Raw genomic sequence first — 16,511 nt, forward strand, 5'->3', positions numbered from 1 at the left:
AATTGCAGTGCAGGTGACTCCTTTCAAGCTTCCAGCCTGCCTGTCATTCCCTGGAGTTTTAAAGGGATTCTTCCCACTGACCCTTTTCTGGCATCTGACCCAAGAGGCATCGGGGAGCAGCAAAGCTTCCTGCCAGCACCTGCACGGCTCCCAGGAGTTCTAGGCCCTTGACACTGGTGTCCCACAAGGCTTTTCCCAATGGAAAGGTCCTCCAGTTCCCCCCACAGCAGCTCCACACAGCAGCCTCCAAGGTGACCAACTGGGATGGCCAGCTCTGCACTCCTGACTGGGATGGCCAACTGGGATAACCAGTTGGGATGGCCAGCTTTGCAGTCCTGACTGGGATAACCAGCTGGGATGGCCAGCTGGGATGGCCAGCTCTGCAGTCCTGAGGGAACCCGGGGGGTCCTGTCAATTCACAGCCCACCCAGGCCATGGAGCAGCACCTCTGGAGTTCCCTCCTGGATGAGGGTCCCTGGGGGTCCCATCCATTACACTCCTATAAAAGCCCTCCTCAGTTCATTTCTTTAATAGATCTTCCCTGTGCATCTTGGTGGAAACAGCCCAGAGATAATAACAGTAGATATGGGTTGACCTATGGGATTCCTGAAGTGATCAAACTGTCAGATAACAGAATAAATCTTTCTCGTGGGCTGGGATTAAATCAGAGTGTTGGCTTCTGTGGCTTCTTATTTATTTGTGTTCTCTTAAATTGCATTTCCCTTCCCCCCATGAAGAGCATTGGCTGCCTGCAGCTGTAAATTACTGCAAACCTTCTGCTGAGTACAGATGCCGAGTCTCTTAACCTTGCAAACATCTCCTCCTTCCCTTAATGGTCTCTGAGAGACCTCAGGAAAGAGAAAGCAAAATGGAGAACATGATTTGATGGGAAGTTCATACCTTGGCATTGCCCAGCAGCTTGACCTGCTCTGGAGATCACCTGCAAGCCCTCGGTGTGGAACTCCTGGGGGTTTCCTGCCTTGGCTGCAGGCAGCATTTCCTCTCTGCTTCCCCAGCCTCCTCCTGGCCCTGCTTCCCTGCTGCACTGTGGGGCTGGGGTTGGGCTGTGCCTGCAGACAGCCCTGGGGAGCTGGGAATCACAGCCATGGAACCACAGAGTCATTGAGGATGCTAAAGACCTGTAAGAAAAGATAGAACAGGTGGCCCAGAGCAGCTGTGGCTGCCCCTGGATCCCTGGCAGTGCCCAAAACCAGGTTAGATGGGGTTTGGAGCAGCCTGGAACAGTGGGAGGTGTCCCTGCCATGGCATGAGGTGACACTAGATGGGCTTTAAGGTGCTTCCAACCCAAACCATTCCCTGATTTGGGATTCTAAGACCATTGAGTCCAACCTTGAACCTTGGCACTGCCAAATCCACCACTAAACCACATCGCTGGAAGGGGCCACGGCCCTGCTCTCCTACAGCAGCACATTCCCAGAGTCCCCATTTGCTCTGGCGAGGGCAGCACTTGGAAATCTGGGCTCAGACAGCTTCTGTGGGGCTGGGAGACCCCCATGATGGCTGCAGAGACAGGACCCAGGGGCTGGCTCAGGAAGGGGGCTTGGAGAAATGCCCAGAAGGGTTTGGTGTCTAGTGACAAGTCAGGAGACATTTTTGACAGGGTGAAATATGTCTTCTTTTAAGAAAATTTTTAAACAAAATAAAAAAAAGAAGAAAAAAAGTACAAACCAAACTCAAACCAAATCAAGGTGTGAAATTTGCTGTGAAATGATTTTGGGAAAGTTTCTACCTTTCAGTGCCTAAGTCCTAGTTTCAGAGGAGGCTCCTGCCTGACCCCCTGGTGCTCCTCTACCTCCTCAGGGCGAGCTGCAAGGGAGGCAAAGGGAGATCCAGGGAAGCTGGCATGGATGCACGGCAGGATGGCAATACAGGCTTACACAGGAAAAGCTCTTAACACTTTCTAATCCTTCCTTGGAGCAAAAACTCTCTGAATCCCACCTCAACAGGCCCCATTGCCAGAACCCCAATGAATTCCTAAGGGTCTGCAGAGCACCAGCACATCCTCAGGGACAGCCTGCCCCATCCCAGCCCTTCCCACAGCCACTCAGCCTCCCTGCCATGATCTAGACAGTTCTTGATGTAAATCCTGGGAAAAAATCAGGCTGTGAGACCTAGTTCCCAGCCAGACATTTCTAATGAATCTAATTTTGTAAAACCAAAAATCCTGGAGACGCCAAGTCAGCCAATCCCTCTTCAAACCTCATTAAGTGTCCTGTGGAACAGGGAGAGAGGAGCTGCTCCATATTCCCTTTTTTGTTGTTATTTTAAACACCATCCATCCCGGGGTGGCGAGAGCTGGATCAATAGGCAGCACCTGAGGTGTTTTTGTGCTGGGTCAGCAGAGGGTGGGGGTTCTGCCAGCACCTGACACCGCTGTGGCCACTGTGAGCAGCAGGGGACAGGCAGCCAGGACCAGAGCCAGGCTCCGTGCCTCCTCTTTGGAGTTCTGGCTGCTCCAGCATGCAGAGCCCTCTGCGTGGGCAGCAGCAGCAGCCCGGGTGCCCTGAGCGAGTCCTGCCTCGCCAGCACTGCACTGCCCTAGCCCAGGAGGTCTGTCAGAGCCGGGCAGGGCAGGGCAGGGCAGGGCAGGGCAGGGGATGTCACTGTCCCCAGGGTGAGGGAGTGATGGGACATGCTCTGCCCGGCACAGGGTCTGCCCTCAGCCCTTCCCCAGGATGCCACACGCAGGGGAGCAGCCCAAGAACTCCAGCTCAGATAAAGTCAGGCTGGGTTTAGAAGGGAGAGGTGAAGCACTGAAACATCTCCTGAACAGGCACAATGAACCGTTGGCAAACTCCACTCTTGCCTTACCTGAGGGACCATCCTCCAGCCCACCAGCACATAGGCATTTCTCAATCCACTGCCTCCACCAACGCAGTTTCTTTGGGACTGAAAGTCCTCCCATCCCTTTCTTCACCTCCTGGGACTGGAAAGAAGTTGTCATTTGGCCATTGACCCTGAAATGCAGAGGGTCTGGCACATGGAGATGTGGGTCCATCCATGGAGACCTGGGTGCAGAGCCATTAATGTGGAAGGGCTGACGGAGCCCCCGCCATGTCCATCAGAGATCCCCTATGGGCTCGAAGGGCCCCGGGCTGTTCAGGAAAGGGAGATCAATTCCCTGCTGCTGGTAATCTGCAGAGACACCTGAGACCACAGATAAATCACAGGTTAAAGCTCTTCTACCTCTTCCAGCGGGAGCACTTTCCCTGTCCTGTGAACCTCAAAGACATGACACTAAGAGGAAAGTTAAATGATTAATTTGTTTTTCAAAATCATGTCCTGAAAAAAATATCAAATTTTTTAGCCAGAAGAAAATTGTTTTGGCAGCCCAGACCTCCAGAAGCTGTTTGGGAGTTCATTTTAGTTGACTGAGTGTGCTCACATCTGTGATTAGACACTCACTCTACAGATATTTTTTGTTAAACTCCTTATTTGAAATTCTCCCCAAACTTCCCGAGCAGGATTTTCCTGTCCAAGCATTTGTGTTTTGTATCTGTGCTGAAATACTGCTTTATAAATAGCAAGAGCTTTATCTTGACTCTAACCAACAACCTCAACTTAAAGCTAAATGCATAATTTACTGCAAATTAAACTTAATGGGACTGGAATAATTATGTTGACTTTTGGAAGTACTTAAGGATAAATACATGATTAGATATTTTGCACACCGTGAGGAGATATTTATTTCAAAATACAAATTCTTCCCATTGAGCCTTTGGATGGAACATTTAGAGGTGACATGAGCAGCATAGAGATTACAGCCCAGTTAAGGCTGCTTAAATAAATTATCCTACAGCTCTTAGAACGCTGGGGAGGTGGGAAGTCTCTGGAAGAGCACAGTGACTGTGCTGCCAGATCCTGGCACATCCCTCGTACATCCCTGGATGGGGCTCTTTGGCCTCTGCCCCCTGTGCCCACTGTGGATGGAGAGCCCTGGGCATCCCCAGGCTGTCCATGTGAACCAGGCAACCCCACCCAGCCAGCCCTCCCCACGGCTGTGCCCAAAAACAAACCAGGCAGGGCTGGATGGGTGGTCCTGGTACGTGGCCCTTCCCCAGGGACAGGAGTGGGACAGGTCTGTCCCCATTCCAGGCTCCACAGGCAGGCGTGGGCAGCCTGGATGCTCCGGAGGTCTCTGCAGGACAGGGATCAGAGAGAGGATGGAGAGGATGAGCCCAGCCTGAGCCACGGCAGCTCTCGGCCTCACAGGGACATCCCAGGTGATAAATGGGCCACTGGAATTAATTGAATTGGGTTTTAGTTTAATGAATTAATCTGCCAAGGTGAATCAGGAGGGTTTAACACAGCCTCCCCCAGCCCTGCCTCTGCTCTGCCTCTTGGCTCGAGGCAGCTTCCAAAATGTCACATCAAAAGGAACAAGCCCAAACTTTAGAGGGCTGAAGTGCCACGAGCTGCTGGAAGGGGCGGGGGTGGGGGCTTCAGGTGGATCTGCCACATCGGGAACAGCTTCTCCTGAGTCACTGAAGGAGGAGAGGAAGAGGAATCCCTGCCCACCATCCCTTTGACAACCTTGGCCATGGCCCTCGATACCTGGGTGGGTGAGATCTGGGCACCTCCTGAGAACCCTCCCCACGTCCTGCAGAGATTTGGGGGCTGTGGGCTGTTGGCTCCAGGGGCTGGATGGCCACGGTGGGGCTGGTGAGGACAAAGCTGAGCATCCACTGGGAGCTGCAGCCCCTCTGGGCAGGTAGAGAGGGGTGGGACAGGGGTCCCCACCTGCCACTTCTGTAGCAACTGCTGGACACCCTCTGAGCTGGAGCTGAACTCCCCAACATTTCCAGTGCTGTCTGTCAGACAGGATTAGGGAACAAGCCTGTGGATGGAATGAGAATATCCAGGTCACCTCCAACAATACCATGACATTGGCTTAAGGAAATTATTACCCGCTCTACCAGGCATGTGTGCTGCAGATAACTGCACAAAGGAGGCATGGAGCTGGCAAGCAATTCTCAAGAGCCAAGAGCTGGGCACTGGACATGTGTTTGGATTAGTTACTGACATGCAAAATGCTCCCTCTAAGTGGCTCTGATCCGTCCAGGCCTGGCAGAGCAGCAGTAGGACCCAAGTGCCTCCAGCCATGCCCATGCCAAGCCCTCCTGGCTCTGCACAACAGAGAAAGAGGGGTCCCCATCCCATCCCATCCCATCCCACCCCACCCCATCCCATTACTCACCAGGACATGCTGATGAATCTGAGCTGGGACAGGACATATCCCCAGGACATCTCCACAGGATGAGCACCTGGACTTCTGCTCCTGTCCTGCCTCTGAGGCCCTGTTGCCTCCCTGGACTGTCTGTGCCTCTTCCAGAAGTTGCAGGAATGAAGTGAGGAAGGACACTGATGCCACCCACGCCCCTGAGCTCTGAGGACCAGCAAACCCAGTGGCCACCACCCTTGTCCCCACAGAACTGCTCCCTTTTTTACCTTAAAAAGCCACAATTCTCAGTTCCTGGTGGGAGCAGCTGCTGTGTCTCTCTCCAGACCAGCCTGAGTCCCCCCTGCCCTCCAGGACAGCTCTGGGGACACAGAGCTCAGCCCCAGGGACACCCCTGCCAGTGCTGACCCCAGACATGCAGAACCCTTCCCAAGGGCAGGACTTGGTTTTAATTTGCATGTTCCCCCTTTTTATTATTTATCAGTAAAGTGTAATTACTGCTTCCTTCACGAGCCTTAATTAAAGATGAAAAACAATCCTGACAAGTCAATTAGATTTTTTTCCTTGGTCTCCATTAAATTAAGACTCAAGTGTTACTGGAAGTGTTTCATATCACAACACATTTAACTGAAGGCTGCTTCGTAATAAATAAATCACTGAAGACAATGCAGCAACTTTTCCTGAAGGCTCTTCTTACAACAGGATTTCATTTTCCAGCTGGGAAATGCCCTGGAGCTCTTTTTCCTCCACACCATCTCTTCCAGCAACAGGGAAGCTCCAGCAGAAGCTGTGGGCAGTCAGGGTGGCTGGCAAATCCTGCCCAGTCCAAGATCTCCAGGAAGGCACCAACAGCAAAGCTCTGGAAGCACAAGACAACCCCATCTCCTCTGGCTTTGTAGGAACCTGGCCCTACAAATCCACTCCCAAAAACACCCTTTAGAAGATAGGGCTGAGTTCTGCACCTCAGGGCTCCCCACATCACAGCTCCCAGCTCAGAGCCAGGAAAGAACTCCAGAGGCCATCACAAATTTGGAACATTTATTTATGCAACTGATTTTCTTAAAAGGAAAGAAAGTCAAAACCAATATAATAACAGAATAATTAAAAAACAGATAACAACAGCTGGATGTGCATGGTACAATCCACATCAGACATGTCCCTCCCTCAGTCCCACTGCTCCATCCTCCTCCATGGTGGAGCTGCCTCATGGTCCCAAGTCCCTTTGGCACCAGCTCTGGGATGCTGCCAGCTTTTAGGATCACTTTGACTGCATTTAGACAAAATTGTTCCAATTTGGTGTTTTTCTTGGGTTTTAATTTTTTCCCTTTTTTGTTGTTTTGTTTTTATTAAAAAAAAAAGCACCACTCCAATCTGTAATACCAATAAACATTATCCATCTTAAGAACAGTATTTATATTTTTATATATAGATTTCTATATATATATTTCTATGTACAGGATGTCCTTGCCTCGTGTCAGAGGAACATCTCAGTAGGAGTTAGAGATGGGTTGGGTTTTATAGCACTTGGATTTCAAAATCTGTCCTTCAACAGAGATGCCCCAAAAATCCAGAGACACCCAGCAAGGAGGTATCAAAATAAAATGAAAAGGAAAAAAATCTTGACTATTAAACATATATACAACTCCTCCAGTCTCTGTTATCTCTGTGGGACTAACTGAGGTTTCAACTCTCCTCCTTTTCCTCTTCCTGGCAACACTTTACCTGCAGAGCCCTGTGGGATGCTCCCTCCCTCTGGACTGCAGGGAGGATGTGGGTGGCCCAGGTAGCAGCATCCCTCCAGCTCCCAGGGCTGGACAGCCCCCAGGCCATCCCACTCCCAGGGATTTCAGAGGCTCAGCTCAGCCATTTTCATACAAAACCAAACAATTTCTGCACCCAGCATGCAGCGCCTTCCCTGGGACAGCACAGGCGGGTCTATGGAGAGATACGGACTGGAAAAAGGACACTAATTTATCCCACTGTGAGTTCTGGTGTGGCCATGTACTGGTGTTACCAGGTACTGGTGTTACCAGACCATTTGGGGGTAAAAACGACCTTTTGGTGACAAGACAGAATGGGCACATGGCAGGTGAGACAGCAGAGATGGAAAGAAGGAATGATGTCATATAGCCCTTGGAATAAGTTATTGTCAGGCTGTGAATTCCTCAGGTGGGAGAGCCAAGGGTCTGGGATGGTGCTGAAATCCCCATCACCACAGCAGTGGGCCATTGCCCAAGGGGAGAAAGGGCAGGGATGGTTCCTCCTGCTCTCCTTCACCCTTGGAAGGTGGACGGAAACATCTCGGTTAGCTCCTCCAGCACACACCCATTCCAGCTGTACAGCCTTCATGGTTCCCTAGGGAGAATTCCCTGGGCACAGGGATCAGCGGGCCCAGGCAAGCAGGGCAGGGAAGCTGCCCCTGCCTTGGCGAGGTGGGGCTGGAGGGATAGGGGGGAACAGAGATGGGGGTGAAGGATGGCAGATGGACAAAGGACAGAGCTGTCCACATGAAAACTCCAGCATCTGGAGGACAGATTCTCATCTGCTCTGCTCCAATCCCCCCCCGCAAAATGGATGGTGAAGGGTTCTGCCTGGCCCTCAGGACAAAACCAAGCTCCCCTCAGTTCCCCAGGCAGAACTCAGACCTAGATCCCTCTGGTTGCACCCTCCCAAGGCTGTTTATTTTATTACAACCAGGTTGAGAGCAGAGTCCCTGTAAACACCACAGCATCAGATGGGGAAAGAGCCATTTCACACCCACCTGCAGCCAGATGGAGCTCAAAAGCATCAGGTACCTTCAGCCACCAGCCCTGGTGGCACAGGAGCATGGGGAACCTTCCCCTGTCCAGGCCCAAGCACAGCCATGGCTTTGGCACAGCTCAGCCCAAGCCAACACCACCCCAAATCTGATCCTCCCGCCCCACCAGGCACAGCAAAAGCCAAGAGCATCAACAGGCAACTGCCTGGGGGTGGCATCCAGGAAGTATTTGGGATGGACCCAAATTTGGAGGATTTTGCTTCAAATGCAGTGACACACAAGGGAAGGGTTAAAAACAGACCCATGGGCCAGTGCCTGTGGGACATCAGGAGGAATTCACTGTTACAGATGGAGAGGAAGGTGTGGAGATGCTGGGGAACCATCCCCTCAAAAGCACCAGGAGGGTGCAGGTCGGTCCCTGCAGGGACATTGCATGCCCAGTGCCCCCCACCCCTCCCATCCCTCATCCCTGTCTGTCCAGGGTTGGATACACAAAGGGTTGGAACTCACAGAACTACAACAGGGTCGAACTCATGGTACCAACGGGCAGAAACTCAAGAGCTCCTGGGGGGTCTTTGCTCTGGCTCAGAGCGAGTCCCACCAAGGGAAAACCTCCGGCAGCCTCCAGGCTCCTCGAGGAGAAGCCCTAATTCCACACACAAAAGAGCAACATGTCCCAGTATCCATCCTTCCCTGCTGCGAAACAGTATCAGCTCCTTCTGGCCTCCTCTTCCTCCCCTCCCTGGCCTCCTCTGCAGCAGCTTCAGAGACCCACGAGCACCACAGGGCTGCATCCCACACACACCAAGCCCAGGCTGTGATTCCAAGGAACGGATGAGGTGTGGGACCCAGGGCAGGGAGGAAAGATGGAGATAGCCAACACATCTCCACATCCTTTCATTTTCTGGATCCAAAGAGTTTCCTGGTGGGTCCTTTGCTGTTTCCCTCCCCACCCCAAGCAGGGACACAGCGCCCAGCTGGGAAGCACGGCTGGCACGGCCCCTGCACAAGCCCTTGCTGCCCCTCTCATGGCCAGGTGCTATCTGGTCTCCAGGGACTCCAGGTATTCCAGTGCTATGTCGTAGCAGAAATGGTACTGCTCCTGTTTGGAGAGAGAAGAGAGGGTGTTATGATCCCCAAAGTTATCCTTGTCTGAGGAAAAACACGTGTCAACAGCCCTAAGGAAACACCTATCAGCCTGTCGGGGCTCCCTGACAGTTCTGCTGAAGCCACAGCCAGGAAAAACTCCTCTCTTGGCAAATGACATCCACTGCTGGGGCAGGGGCACGGTGCCCCAGATCCTACAGCTCCACACACGATGAAATCCAGCATTTGGGGGGCACCTTCACCTGCCCCAAGGCAGAGACCAGGACTGCAACATCCCCTTTCTGTGAAAATACCTTTATTCACCACGTCAGGTACAACCAGCACTGGGGGCTCAGCAAGCACATCATCTCAGCGACTGACATGTGTCAATCAAATGGTGGCAGAGACGTGGGAACGATGGAGTCTGGGGTCAGAGGTGGCCACAATAAAACCTTAGGCAGGAAATTGAGGAGCTTTTGTTTCTGAGTTCAGCAGAGGCTGGAAAAGGGGACAGCACCCAGGCAAATATCCATGGTTGGAGTGGATGGAGATGCCCTGCCCTGGCTGCCAGGACACTCCTTTGTCACAAATTCTCTTGCCCAGCAGGACTGGGCTCACTCTCCCATCTTTTTCTGAGGCATCCAGGGATGGTGTCAGCATCCTCCCACCTTCACTCCCCATCAGCTGTGCAAAGGGAAACAACAAAATGGCTGACTCCTGGTTTTATAACAAAAATCCCTGAACTGGGGCTTGTGAGGGCAGACTCATCCATCCCTGTCCTTTCCATGACCTGTTCCCATGCTCTCCCACCCTTGAACAACTCACAGCACAAAAACTTTGGGAGAGCTCCACCCGTGGCAGTGCCCATCCCAGGAGATGTTGCTCCAGTGAGCAAAATCAGCCAGAGTGGGGGGATTTTGGTGCTGCTACAGGTGCTGGGACATCAGATGGAGTGCTCTGGGTGTGACAGCAGGGAAGGAGAGGGGAGAGCTCATCTCCCCAGATCCTGGCTGCAGGATGGGGATTGGAGCCTGAGCACCGGCACGAAAATCCTGTTATCCCACACGGGTGGGCGGCCACAGGATCCCAGGTGGGAACAGACAGAAAGGGAGAAGGACTTCAAAGCAAGGAGGCTGTGGCAGCCCAGATTAAAAGCACATAATGCTTTTTGGATTAAGGAAAGGGATTGTTTCCATTTATCATCATATAAAAATAACCCCCGGGGCAAACAGAGGGGAAGAGGCGCAGGCAGTGGGAAGTGCTCTCTGCTCGGCTGAGCTTCTTACACCAGGCATGGATCTGGCCTCCCGGTGACTCTGGGAGATTGAGATTCCCAGAATAGCCAGTTCAGGTTCATTTGAGGCGGGAGGAGGCTTGTGTCCTGATGGGAAATGTTGCCTTTTTTTATAACCTTTGCAATTTAGCCCAATGGGTCTGGTGGCTTCATGCTTGTCACATCATCTTTCCATTATCTGCATGCCTCCCCCTGCTCCCCTCTCCCCTCCCTCACCTTCTCCTCTGCTTTTAATTCCTAATGCAAATAACATCCCCTCCTCAAAACCATTTCATTTTGCAACTTAGGGATTTTATAATCTAAACAGGGTAAACATTTCCAGCTGATTTGCTTTTAAAACATCGTGAGGCACCTGGATCCCTCTACCACGGGGATGGACACCCACCCACTCCCTCCCCTGTCCCATCATTGGGGGCTTGAATTAGGGCAGGGGATTTTTGCCCTGACCTGCTGCCAGCTCCAAGCTCCTCCTCAGGACACATCACTCCATTGCTGCTCCCAGCAGCTTGTCCACCCATTCATTTCACTGCAAGTGCTCATTCCCCTTTACATTTCCCACAGGAATTTACCTGATACCATATCTCCACACCAGCACTGCTCTCAATGCCACAAACCTTCCAAAGAACCACAGTTGTATCCCATGGGTTAATGTTACTCTCCCTTACAGCTCCTGGAGAGGATTTCTAACAATCCCAGCACTGACTCCAAGGCCATGCTGGCACGGCAGGATGAAAATAAGCCCAAGGCTGCTTTGAGGAGCTGCCTCACTTCCCAGCCCATCCCATCACTGGCATTAGGATGCCCATGATGCTCATCAGGATTTGGGGTGGAAAGGGCAGTGTTTTGCCAGGTGAGCATCCCCAGTACCTCTCTTCCATGCCAGGACTGGCAGCCAGAGTGGACAGGGGAGGTCTGGTGCTTACCAAGGTCTCCACCATATTTGGTTTGTAGTTGCGGAGGGTCTTGGCAGCAAAGAAAACATCTGCCATGTTGTGACACTTGATCATCTCCAGGATCATAGTGGAGGCACAGAAGGTGCCACTCCGGCCACCTCCATTCCTGGTGGGACAAACACACATATTAGTGGCATCAGAGCACCCTCCTGCTCCCTCCAAGTCTCCCTTTCTCTATCCAAGCCCACATCCCAGGGGATGTCACAGAGCAGGGGCTTGTACCTGTACCATGGGGTGGCAGGACAAGGATCCTACCCTCCAACCCTCACAAGAGCATGAGAACACCTTTTTGGATCACCAAGGCTGGATTTTGGACATTTGGGCTCGGCTCCCAGCCCTGCCATGGATCAGCTCCTTGTGACCTTGGGGGAGCTGCCGTGTCCCTCCTGCCCTGCACAGAGTGACCCTGGGCTGGTGACAAGGTGGTGCTGCTGCCTGGAGGAACCACCCTACATTCCACACAGTGGGCACTGGGAACCTCCCCAAACCCTGGGCTGAACCCTTGCTCCCACATCACCACACCTGAAGCCTGACAGCAATGGAAAGAGGGGAGAAGAACAGAGAACACAGTGCCAGAGCTTTATAAAGCATGTTCGCAAATTATCCTTCAGCTGACAAAGATGGACAAGGCTGCAATTAGTTTTTGATTAAAGGCTCTCCTGCTATCTCCCCCCATCTGTGAACGTGCTGGGTCCCATCCGAGGACAACACACACAATGTTTGTGAGCCAATCCCACTGGGAGGACAGGGGTGGAGACCATCTCCAGGCTGGACAGGGCTTGGAACAACCTGAGGTGTCCCTCCCACTGGAATGAGATGAGCTTTAAGGTCCCTTCCCAGCCAAATCACTCCAGGATTCTCTGTTCCCCCCCCGGCAATGAGCAGCAAATGGTGGCAGTGGCACAGCTCCTGCCACATCCCTCCAGAGCCTGTTACACACACGTGATGTGGGGACAGGGCTGGGGCCTCTGCCAAGGGTGGGGAACCAGCACAAAGGGCAGCTTGGTGCCACCCCTGCTAAGGATCCATCTCATGGAGGAGGTGACCACAGAGTGCCTCACCCAAAACTTGTGTTGTGGCAGAGGTAGCCCCATCCAGGGATAAAGTTACCCCAGTGAGGGCTTTGTGGAGGATCTAGAGGCATCTCTCTCCCAGCAGAGCCTGCCCCTCCCCAGCTGACACTCACAAGCAGTGCACCACAGTCCTGCCATCACCGCTTTCCTTCTGCCACCTCTCCACCTGGGCCAGGAGGTGCAGGAAGGACTTCTTGGAGTCCGGGGTGTCTCGATAGGCTGACCAGCGCAGGTACTGGAAATGCCGGACCATCAAGTGCCCCTCCTGCAACTGGAAAAGCCAAACTCATCAGCTGGAACCCATGGGCTGCCCTCATTTGCCTCCACTGGAAGTTTGACAGAGGGCAGGAGGGGTTTGCTACACATGGACAGTAGAGGCAGAGACAAAAACCATTTCCTGCTGTTTTAACATGGATGGTTCAGCCCTGGCCTCCAGCTCACACTTGTTCCACCACCCCATCCCACCCAGAACTCCACTGACTTAATTTATCTGATTTGACAGACCTTGGGCTGTCTCTGTATCCCTCAAAACCTGTTCCCAGGCCCCTGAGCCTCCCTGAGGCTTCTCCATCACACCCTTCTCTTTGCATGCCAAAGATCCATGGAACGTGATTCTGTTATGCTTGCTGTAAACCAGGAGGCTGCTGAGAGGCTGCCATGGAGGCGAGAGCTTAATACCTGATAATCTGGTTAGTCTGGAAACCTAATCTGGTTAGCTGGATCCAGGAGGAGTATTACATCCACGGAGCTCAGCAGGCTTCAGCTGGGCAGATATGGGACTCCTGTTCAGGAGCACTCCCGACTATGGGATGGGATGAGACCATGCTCACCCCCTCCAGACACAACCTGGGGCTTGCAGCTCATGTGTAAGGAGGACATGGAGGAGAAATGGAGTGTCAGGCACAGATGGGGGACACTCAGCTCTGGAGGGCTCCATTCACCCAGTTTCAGGTGCCTACTGCATGGAATGAGCACCAGACCTTCTCCACCCAGCAGGACCAGGTATTCCTGTAGGGGAATTGGTATTCCTGGGGACTGGGGGACTTTTGGTGCCCACTCCAACCTGCACATTTCAAATAAGGGCTTTTCTGAACCTTTTTGGGAGCTCTGATGTGAGCTGGTGATGTGTCTATGATGGGCTGACCACCCCAGGCTCCAGTTTTTGCTGCCAGCTGGAAGCCAGGAAGGCAGAGGAGGGAAAGAAATCAAATAAATGGAGTTAAAACAGACGAAAATTCTTTTGACAGCCTGGGAAGGCAAGTTTTGGGATCTGCTTTGAAGTGAGGTGAAAGCTCTGGAGCACTTGTGACAGCCCCAATGCCCATCTCCATTCCAGCAAGGCTTGGCACAAAGTGGCTCCATGCATTTCCCAGCCCTGCTCCAGCAATCTGCTCCCTGGAGGAATCTCTTCTTCGATCCAAAGATTTCCATCACTCTGCATTTTAATTTAGCCCAGAGTATATTCTACCACCTGAGAGCTGAGCATATTTGGTGTAGGATTTTGTGCTGACACCCAGGAAATGCCAGATGCTCCCTCGGGGAGCGTGAACCAAAACCCTCTTTGTGTTAAGAGTTCAGATAATCAGGATTTATCTCCTCTGGCCCTGGCCACCCTGCCAAAGCACCTTCCCAGCTGGGCTGTCAGCCAAGCCACACATTCCCTTCCAAGCTCCCTAATGCCCATCTGCCCAGTGACCTTCACTAGGGCACTGGTCTTAGCCTCTTGGCAACCATCAGGAGTTTAAAGACCCCAGGGATGCCACCTCCTCCCAGCTGGCATTTGTAGGTACATCGGTTTCTTTCCACGTACAGCTCTGCACACCACATCCCTTCCCTGCTGCCCTGCACTTCTCTCCTTTCAAGGCAAGCTTAACCAGCCATGCAACACTGACAAAGGTTAAAAATCTGTGTCAATCTTCTCACCCTGCAGGGAAAGGGCTCTGCTGGTGCCAGGGGAGTGTCCATCCTGTGCTATTTGTGTGTGGCAGGGCAGAGATGGACCTTCAGACAGGAGGAAAAAGTCTTCCTGCAGTTTTCTAACACCTTTCAAGGAGCTGTGAACTTCAGAGAGGTTGGATGGAGCAATGGCAATTTTACAAGTTCCCCTCTGGCAGGAGGAGAGCTGGGGCTGCCTCCTCTGCAGGAGCTGAGTTAGACTCCAGCAGTCAGGAAGGATTCTACTGCTCTCAACAGCTCCCTGAAATGTTGAAGCCAGGTGGGGTTGGTTTCTTCCCCCAGGTAACAAGTGATAAAAAAGAGAAAACAGCCTCAAGCTGCACCATGAGAAGTTTAGATGGGGAATTAAGGGAAAATTTGCGCACCAAAAGTGTTGTCAAGCCCTGGCACATGTTGCCCAGAGCAGCTGTGGCTGCCCCTGGATCCCTGGAAGTGTCCAAGGCCAGGTTGGATGGAGCTTGGAGCAACTTAGGATACTGTAAGGTGTCCCTGCCCATGAAAGGGAACAAAATGGTTTTGAAGTTCCCTTCCAACCCAAAACATCCTGGGATTCTGTAATTCAGATAAAGCAGCTCACCCGCGTGAGGTTCTGGACTCGGAAGAGCCGGGACACGATGTCCTCATCCGCCACTCCCGAGATGTATTCCACCTCCATGGGGCCGTACTGCTGGAGCCCCGGCTCAGGCCAGTACTGCAGGCAGGGCTGTGGAGAGAAGCACAGCTCACCGTGACTGGGAATGCAGGCTGGGACACAGGGCAGAGCAGCAGGCATCAGGAAACCCCTGTGAAGAGAGTGCTGGACCCTGGGGGCTGCTGGACCCTGGGGGCTGCTGGACCTTGGGGTGGCCCCAGGGTGGGATGGTGGCCCCAGGGTGGGATGGTGGCCCCACGATGCCGTTTCTCACTCAGCACATCAATGGCTGGAGGATCTCCCAGTTTATTGAGGGATCAGAGATGCAAGGTCAGGCCCACCCCCAGCACCCACATAACCCCCTTGCACTGCACAGACACAGCAGCTGACACTGCCAGGAATGGACACTGTTGTTCCAGGAGGATGTGGGATGGGCTGTGCCCCAGTTCCAGCACAGACCTGATCCTGCACAACGACAGAGCAGGGCTGGGCTGCTCCTAGTTGGCTCTCAAGCCCTGTTGGCTTTAGGAGCCACTCAGCCACCAGCAGTGACAGCAATGTGTCAGTGCTCCTCGTCCCATGGGCAGGACATCCCATCAAAGCAATCCCAGCCTGCATCTCTGGGGAGCACCTCCCCCTCCCTGTGTCCATCATGGTACTGATGGATAGCTCGGTCCCTGGAGCATGGGTGAGGTTGTTTTCACAGTGTGACAGCCGGGAAACCAGCACCGACACAAAATATATGATGTTTGTCACCACACTTTCACAGGGGCATTTAGCAACGCAGGTCAGCCACGGCCTGGGCCCAACTGCATGGCAAACGTGTCTCAGGAATAATTGGTTATTAATAGGGGCTATAAATCTCCGAGATCTCTGAGCCTCCCAGACTCAGAACTATAATTTGAATATTAAAACTTCCCTTGGCAAGGCATAGTTCAAGTGAGGGCTGTACCCTCAAAGTCACCTTTCGGAGCTGCCTGCTGGAAAGGTTGATTTATTACCTGTTGGTCTTACACCAGTAAACATTTAGGATCCAGCTAAATACTGTAGCGCAGACATCCCTGAAGAACAGACTCAGGCAGGGCTGAGTAAAGAGGAAAAATGGCAGAGGGAAGGGATTTTGAGACCCCACCTGCCGAGCTCCTCCAGCTCAGGGGACATGGACTTGTTGGAGCAATGTCAACACCAGTGGAACCCCCGTGTCAATTTAATGCCAAGGCCAACTCAAAGCCAAGGCAACATCAAAACCAGCACAACGCCAATGCAATACCATTGCAATGTCAACAGTAATGCAATGCCACAGAATGCCAACGGCAACTTAATGCTTACACTAGCTCAAAGCCAACACCAACACAACACCAATGCAACACCATTTCAACGCCAACAGCAACTTACTGCTAACACTAACTCAAAGCCAACACCAATGCAACGCCAACGCAATGCCAACGCAACACCAACAGCAACTTAATGCTTACATTAACTCAAAGCCAACATCAACACAACACCAATGCAACACTACAGAACGCCAACAGCAACTTAATGCTTACATTAACTCAAAGC

General features: G+C 52.5%; 1 protein-coding gene across 3 annotated transcripts in view; it reads right to left on the reverse strand.

Moving 5' to 3' along the window:
• Nucleotides 1-6,224: 6,224 nt before the first annotated feature.
• Nucleotides 6,225-16,511, reverse strand: part of PTPRU (protein tyrosine phosphatase receptor type U) — a 57,014-nt gene continuing 46,727 nt past the window's right edge. For all 3 annotated transcript variants that reach the window (XM_063419181.1, XM_063419182.1, XM_063419183.1), the window contains exons 27-30: nucleotides 14,898-15,023; nucleotides 12,478-12,635; nucleotides 11,262-11,397; nucleotides 6,225-9,060 (exon numbers count right to left, since the gene is read on the reverse strand). In XM_063419181.1, the coding sequence (XP_063275251.1) occupies nucleotides 8,998-9,060; nucleotides 11,262-11,397; nucleotides 12,478-12,635; nucleotides 14,898-15,023 (483 nt within the window). In that variant the 3' untranslated portion in view covers nucleotides 6,225-8,997. The remainder of the gene's footprint in view (nucleotides 9,061-11,261; nucleotides 11,398-12,477; nucleotides 12,636-14,897; nucleotides 15,024-16,511) is intronic.

The sequence above is a fragment of the Prinia subflava genome, chromosome 24 (assembly GCF_021018805.1).
Source record: "Prinia subflava isolate CZ2003 ecotype Zambia chromosome 24, Cam_Psub_1.2, whole genome shotgun sequence".
Taxonomy (NCBI): Eukaryota; Metazoa; Chordata; class Aves; order Passeriformes; family Cisticolidae; genus Prinia; species Prinia subflava.